Below are 7684 nucleotides of genomic sequence, written 5' to 3'. Positions count from 1 at the left end.
GTGATCATTTACTGTCTGATAAGGTGAGCGTACAACAGCTGCTTTTAAGTACAACATGAAAAAGTTGATTGTTGTGGTGCATTTTGGTCTTATTTCTTTCCAGTTTAGAAAGTTTCCGATCGTTTGGTCTAATCTCCGCAGTGGTGTATTTATATCACACACACTATTGTTGGTGGGAATTGTTTTAATAGACCAGTAAAGTTTTTCAAAGCCGGGCCTTGGCAAGTATGGGAATCAGTCAACCAAGATGAAAGGGCTTTGGTAACATTTGTACTCTCACTTAGTGTTTAATTGAGAAATGATGATGCTTTAACCCTTTAATCATAAAGGGTTTATCATTAGAAACTACAATAATTACCAACTGAATGGCAATGCTTTAGTAATATATGTCATTTGCCTAATGTTTGGTAGAAAAAATAATCAAGTGAAAATGGTCAATAAATGACATGAGGATTGTTCTACATTTTCAGTAGTTTTATTGAAAAATGCCTCTTCTGTTTCAGAAATAAATAAGAAAATAAGGTTGTGGAATTCACACCTGTGCAGTAAAAATGTGAGAAAAGCAATTCTATATCCATAGCCTTGCAAGCAAATACAACTGCATTGGTGCAAAAACTACAACTATATTCTGATTTGGTAATCCTCACTAAATATACAACACACACATGCAATTCCACCTTTGGTAACAAAAAAAGAAAAAATCTGATAAACATTGACTTATAAAAAGCCACAATTAACAATTTATGGTAGGGTGTACTAAAATGAAGATCGAAGGGGACAGAAAACATATAGTAACACCTTTCTGATTTTGACAAACAAAAAATATGTTAATATTGAATGTTCTTAATACGCATCATCTGACTAGTTTTAAATTGTAAATTAGCAAACGTATTCTTAATTTATTTTAGGCAAGTATAGGGCATTACATGTTGGACTCCATTGAACATTTGATGCTCTTATATAACAAGCGAGACACTTAAAGTAAAACCAAACACACAGGTTTGCAAATCAAAACATCTTATTTTGTACTCATCTAACCTTCCTCACGTTGACAAACATGTGTGATAAAGCCAAGGCCATGTAACCTGTACATTTCGTTTGACTGAATAAAACTGCAGAAATAATTATGGGCTATTCCTTCAATAGAACACTTTTCTTTTTTAGATCTGTGTGTGCATATGTGTGTGTTTGTGTGCGTGTGTGTGTGTTAGTGTGTCTGTTATGGAGACTATACTACGTCCCTGGGTAGTGACCTTTTTCTTCGTTGGTTTCCAGGTGATAGTTCTGAATCATAATCTTCTTCCTGCTCCACAGGTATTGACACTACCGCAGGTTCAGGCTCGTAGTGGTTGGCTGGAAAAAGGCATGAATTGGATTGGCCCAAAAACAATCAATCAACAAATCAATAATCCCCAGAAAAAGAAAAAAAAAGCGTTCATTGTACAACCTTCACATGCACAGACCTAATCGTATTGCACTTTGCTATGGACTTTATCAAAAATGCCCACTGTCAAATTACTGTCCGGCTGGCTACTCTGTGGAGGGGACACTCAGAAAGAGGTCCTTTGCTCCTTTCAAATCTGTTATGATAAATACACGCATTTAACGAAACATTGTGTAGAAACTACTGCAAAATGTGATGACGCTCTATAATAATAACACCCTCTTAGGCATTCTCATAATGACGTACCTTTAAGTAAAAATAAGCTTAAAATAAACAAACAACCACAAAATAAAAATGTAAAACTTAAAATCGATATGGAAATGGCAGGACAGCACACATTCACTTTTAACGTGTATTCGGAGAACATACAGACACATACACATGAAGTAAACAAAAAATATGTGATGATTAAATGTACAAATGATACATGCTACAGTCCTGATCAGAGCACCAGATGAAATAACAGAACAAAATGGCCCCAATGGCATCTTCAACAGAGGTTATGCTGGCAGTTAAGTAAGCAGAGGTGGGTGTTATAAGGCACAAGCATCAATGTTAACATGATCTCTTAAACGGCAAACGTTTTTTCGGTTCATAAATCATTTACAAGGCAAACAGAACAAAACAAGAATCGGTTTTATTTACAGTCGTCATTTGCTATGCATTTGCTCGTCAAACACTTTTCTCTGTTTGTTAACCTCCTTGGTGTTAGTAGGTGTTGGTTACGGTCGCTTTTGGTTTGTTTTTTTTGGGTACATGCCTCCTTCCTTTGCGGAGAGATATTCCTTTCCTGCGCACCATGTGTGGTTGTTGTTTCTCAAGATGCATACACAGCGCCATCACGGTGGCCTGCCGCTGTGAGGAGATGTTAGTGCCAGTCCATTCCTTTGACCTTTTCTACCGGTTTAGTTTGTTTTGTAATGTTGTCGGTTTGTTTTTTGGTTTTGTGTAATCATGTCCGTGGTGAATTGTTATCCTCACACGCCCCCCCCTCTTTAGAGAGTGTCGGTGGCGCGTCTCGGAAACAGGACGTCAAAGTGAAAGCAGCGCGGGAGGCTGAGATAGTTTACTATGCACCTGAAAATAGGTCAGAAAAGGAAGTGAGTGGTTGACTGTGGAAACAAGGTCTTTTTCATTCTTTGTAAGTCAAAACTACGCATGCCACTATCACAGCTTTATATAATGCAGGAGCGGAACAGAGCACTTTGCCTTCCAATCAAAATTTGCATCCGTCTTCCAATTCTCATGAAGCGCCCTCGTCCGAGCTCCGTGCATTATCTAAAGCATCATTTAGTAATCGAAAGAGGCAATTCTACTGAGCATGCGTCATTTCGTGGTTGGTTTGACCACAGTTCCATGCAGGGGCACCTATAGGGTGCTGCCGGCCGTACCTGTGTATCCTTGTCCGTTGTAGGGGATCCCCACGCACTGGGAGGAGTCGCAGTAGCCAGGGGGGCCAGGCGGGCCCCTCACTCCGGAGGCACCCTGGCGACCGGGTGGGCCGCGAGGCCCGGCAGTGCCGCTGGGCCCTGGGGGTCCTGTCCTGGACTCCCCTGGGGGCCCTGGAGGAGGTGGGGGAGGGGGGAGGGAGACGGTGAGTAGAGGGGGGGTTTAGGGTAAAGAGGAGTGAAAGATAAAGTTGGAGCCTCTCATGCCGAGCAAAGAGTGACGTCATGGGGGATAACCTCCAGTGGAAAGGGTATGGGTGACATTGTTTTTTGCAGCGATGTAATTTAAATGTTTAGACGGCCCTAGGGAAAAGCTTGACCAGAAAAAAGAACGACGCAAAAAAAATGAAAATGTGAAAGACGAGTAGTCTGTGGAGTTGGTTCTGTGGAGTTGGTTCTGTGGAGTTGCCCCTGGCCCCGTCTGTCTAGACGCAGGAAAACCCTCGGTGGAATTTTCCCCCTCTTTCTCTCCCCCTCCGACCCTCTCCCTCGCTCTCTCCTACTCCCTAAGTGAGCCCATGTGTTGTGTAGGAAGCCCCTAAAGAAAGCTCATTGTGCGGCCATCCCATCCTCTCCCTCTTCTTTTTCTGTTTCTTAAAAAAATCGCTCCATACCCCCCCCCCCCCCCCCCCCGTCAACAATCGCTCCATACCCCCCCCCCCGTCCTCCCCCTCGTCAATAAACGCACGGCGCGTCAGTCATCACCGCTGAAGTGACCCTAGTGCTGCTCCGCTCCCGTCGATAGACGAGACCCTCAGCCGGTTCCTGGTGCGTTACACTTATCCACCCACCCAGCTGGGATATGCCGTACTCTGAGCTGTTTGGCTTCATTCGACAAGACATAATTAGTATTAACTCGTGCAACAAGTCGAAACGTGCATGCTCGGTACGGGCCGATTGCTTGGCTGCCGTGTTTCTGCTTGCAGCTCTTTTGAGAACCGCTGATCCGAAACCATCTCACATTCGACACGGCACTTTCTTGGGTCCTCGGCAATGCCCCGTTCAAGTGTGAAGTCGATGGGATGAATGGTTGTCGAGACAATCCACGGACAGACAAGACCGATATCCAGAGACTCCTCTAATTATAGTAATACAGCACCACCAAAAGCCAATGTGGTAGTGTCTTACAGTAACATAAATATCCCTAACAGCTCGGGCGATGTGTTTACAATGTCGTTGCTATGTCCTGAGTACCACCATCTGTTGATGAAGACCTTCCAGCGGTCCAGCATGTGTTAATGGCGTGTGGACCCCTTACAGAAACTCACTGCACATAAATTCTTTGAAAAAGGAGAACTAAGACTCGGAATACGTTTTGAGGTTCCCCCCACGTAATTTATGTCCCCCAGCTGCCCAAAGCGGGCGCATTGAGCCACATGTATGTAAATCTTCGCTGGTTGTTAACCTCAGCCATTCTTTTTAATTGGTCTACGAGGGATACGCAGTGTCACAGAGGGTCACCGCTGCGAGTTAGTCAAACGTTTCTGCCGTTCAATTCGGGAATGATAAAAAAAAAAAAAAAGATCAACTCCCTCCAATAGACTGGGCTCCTGGCGCCAGTTGTCTCTCTCCATGGAGAAGGTGTTTGAAGGCCTGAAGCTGACTGAGAAAGAACAGGGTCTGGGTCTTACCTGGTGGTCCATTTCCTCCTCTTTGTCCTCTGGTGCCTGTGCCTGGGTTTCCTCTCTCTCCCTTCTCTCCTGCCAAACCTGCATGGTTCAGCCGTACACATGGAGATCAGTCACAGATGGGCCTGTTAGCCGAACTTAAGCCAGGGCTAAGCTCAGCGAAATTACCCATCGGCTAATATGCTGAAGTTTAACAGGCAGCCATTGACAAAAGCAACTGTAAAACAAGAAGAGAGTTCATCCTAGCCTGAAGCTCGACAACATGAAGCACCCGATTCAATGAAATACTTCAGCCATGCTTGATCAAAAAGGGTCTTAGGACAAAAATAATCATGTTTGGTAATCAAGTGGTAGCATGCACTCTGTCCATTGAAGTCACAGCAGCATCAGGTGCAGCAGTTCCTCCCCAAGACATTTCCCCAGCAGAAATATATGGACCGGACCTGGTTCTCCGTTGTTTCCGGGTAGACCTGGTGTTCCAGGGAACCCGGGTCGGCCTGTCTGTCCGGGCTCTCCGCGAGAACCCTCATTTCCGGGAGGGCCGGCAGGGCCGGGTGGGCCGGCCGAGCTGCTACGGTAACTGGACGGGATCTGGTTGAGCATCTGGTTGATTCTGCTCATCTGGCCTGCAACGAGTCGCACACAAGGTGAGGGGGGTCAGTCTGTGTCCAATGTCTTCAGATTTACTTTTTGCACATTCTAGGTGCAGATACAGATGACTGGAACCTTTACTTACTGTTGACGAGCTGTTCACAGACTTGTCTGGCGATGGAGCGCATCATGTTTTGGGATGCAAAGTCTCCCTAGAGGGCGAAGTGGGTGAAGTGCCAATACTTTTAGATGATACAGTTCAATCCCTGGGTCATTCAAATATAATTCTATAGATCTGAAATGACAAACGTGATACGTACCCTGTCTCCCTTTTCTCCTTTAATGCCAGCGGATCCCTGTAGAAGAGAAACGAGATATGAAGAAATGGTATAAAGACATGTTCATGTTGCATGTATTTGAGGAAGAAATCAAATTAACAAATAAACTACATTAAACCTTATTTTTTAATCATTCATAAATGTTCTCATCATCATCATCATCATCATCATCATCATCATCATCATCATCCTTTAACCCTTTCCCAATTAATTTATGTCATTTATTACAAGTCCAGGTCCTTGTCCAATCAAATTTATAGATGTACATACTGGGTTTCCTGTGTCTCCCTGTTTTCCTGGCTTCCCTGAAACTCCCTGCACTCCTTGATTTCCAGGATTTCCCTGCCAGGAGAAAAAACAATAACAAGGAGAAAGAGTTAATAATTCACCCAGTGCCATGGCTGAGGTGAAGCCAGCCACAGCAGCAGCAGCAGCAGCAGCAGGTCCAGACTGCTGGTCCCAATTAAGTGCTACGATTCTAAGAAGCTATAGGTCGAGATGGGAGGGTGCCTCAACATGTGCTTTAGGGAGGTCCACCGCTACGTGGTGCCAAGAGGCATTAGGGAGGACGAGGAGAGGAGGCAGTGGAGCGGGACAAGAAGCAGGGGGAGGTGGAGGAGGATGAAGAGGACAGGGGGAGGAGGAGAAGAATGATAAGGAAGAGGAGGAATAGGATGAAGAGGTAGAGGAGGAGGAGGAGGAGAAGGATAAGGAAGAGGAGGAATATGATGAAGAGGTAGAGGAGGAGGAGGAGGAGAATGATAAGGAAGAGGAGGAATAGGATGAAGAGGTAGAGGAGGAGGAGGAGGAGAATGATAAGGAAGAGGAGGAATAGGATGAAGAGGTAGAGGAGGAGGAGGAGGAGAATGATAAGGAAGAGGAGGAATAGGATGAAGAGGTAGAGGAGGAGGAGGAGAATGATAAGGAAGAAGAGGAGGAATGAGATGAAGAGGTGCAAAGGAGTTGGAATAGGAGGTGGGTGAAGAGGAGGATGAGGAGGAGAAGGTAGATGAAGAGGGCGAGGAGATGGTGGAGGAGGAGGAAGGAGAGGATGACGAGGAAGAGAAGGATGAGGAGGTTGAGGAAGAGGAGAAGGAGAATGTGGCGGATGAAGAGGAGGAGGATGATCAGGAGGAGGAGGAGGAGGAGGAGGAGGAGGAGGTGGAAACAGGGCCAGCAGTGTGGATAGGAAGCAGACGGGCGAGCCTGTAAAGGGCCCTGGGGGCTGGGCAGCCACCGTGAGCTCCATGTGAACGCAACACTGGCATGCTGGCATGGCTGCTTGATTAACCACAAGGAGAGAGAGAGAGAGGGCAAACCAGATGCACGTTTCCTTCTCATAACAGTGAGGCGACGGGACGGGAGTCTCCAGAGACACACTGAGAGAGAATTATCGTCTAAAAGTATAACCAAACATAAACAACACTCCGGGGTCGGTGTTTACCTCTTCATAGGGGTGCAAGACAACGAGACAGACAAAAACAACACTCACAGACATGCCCACACAAGCACATACACACACACACACACACTCACCATGGGGCCTTGTGGGCCTCTGGGTCCAGATGATCCCTCCTTTCCTGGTGGTCCCTGAGTAGAAATAATATCATACAATCACACAATGGCGTAGAAAGGCAGTCAGCCCTTTGTTTGGCCCATACATCAGCCCAGCGAGCCTATATTCCCCTCAGATTTGTTATAATACCTCCACTGTGAAAAGGCCTTTGAATAGTGAGTGACTTGCATGGGATCTCACAACAGCAGGGAGTCCCCGCGCTCTTGGCGGTTACTTGGAGTTAAGATGTAGCGAGACGGCTACGTGTTATCTCAACACGCAGCGCAGAGTGGGCTCCGACATGTGTTTCATCAAAATGTCACATTCACTTGAGTGCTTTTCCCGAAAATAAAAGAAAAAGCTCCACGGAGTTCCAACCCTGGGTGTAATATCGGATTGGATCTTACCCGGCCTCCGGCTTGTCCGACGGGGCCCATGGGACCAGAAGGACCAGAAGAACCCTGGGAAAAAAAAAAGAAGAAACACACTCAATCGAGTGCAAATGAGCAGGAATGGCACATCTAAACACTTTTTTGATGGAATGTCTCTGTTTCAGCAGGAGAACTTGGCTCGTTGGCATTCCCTCTGCTTGACAGATGCAACCTCTTTGCTGTTTGACTACAATGCCCACCTCAATGTGGGTTGCCATAGCAAGCCTTCAATCGAATGACTGAGGCCGT

At 45.9% G+C, this 7684-nt stretch overlaps 1 protein-coding gene across 1 annotated transcript in view; it reads right to left on the bottom strand.

Annotated features, from left to right (window-relative positions):
* Positions 1-453: 453 nt before the first annotated feature.
* col12a1a (collagen, type XII, alpha 1a) overlaps positions 454-7684 on the bottom strand; it is a 63259-nt gene continuing 56028 nt past the window's right edge. The window contains exons 58-66 of the mRNA XM_060051999.1: positions 7412-7465; positions 6986-7039; positions 5720-5791; positions 5432-5467; positions 5257-5323; positions 4964-5146; positions 4524-4601; positions 2836-3006; positions 454-1353 (exon numbers count right to left, since the gene is read on the bottom strand). Coding sequence (XP_059907982.1) covers positions 1229-1353; positions 2836-3006; positions 4524-4601; positions 4964-5146; positions 5257-5323; positions 5432-5467; positions 5720-5791; positions 6986-7039; positions 7412-7465 — 840 coding nt within the window. The 3' untranslated portion in view covers positions 454-1228. The remainder of the gene's footprint in view (positions 1354-2835; positions 3007-4523; positions 4602-4963; positions 5147-5256; positions 5324-5431; positions 5468-5719; positions 5792-6985; positions 7040-7411; positions 7466-7684) is intronic.

The sequence above is a fragment of the Gadus macrocephalus genome, chromosome 5 (assembly GCF_031168955.1).
Source record: "Gadus macrocephalus chromosome 5, ASM3116895v1".
NCBI lineage: Eukaryota > Metazoa > Chordata > Actinopteri > Gadiformes > Gadidae > Gadus > Gadus macrocephalus.
The sequence above is the reverse complement of the archived record's forward strand: the minus strand, read 5'-3'. Positions and strand labels throughout refer to the sequence as shown.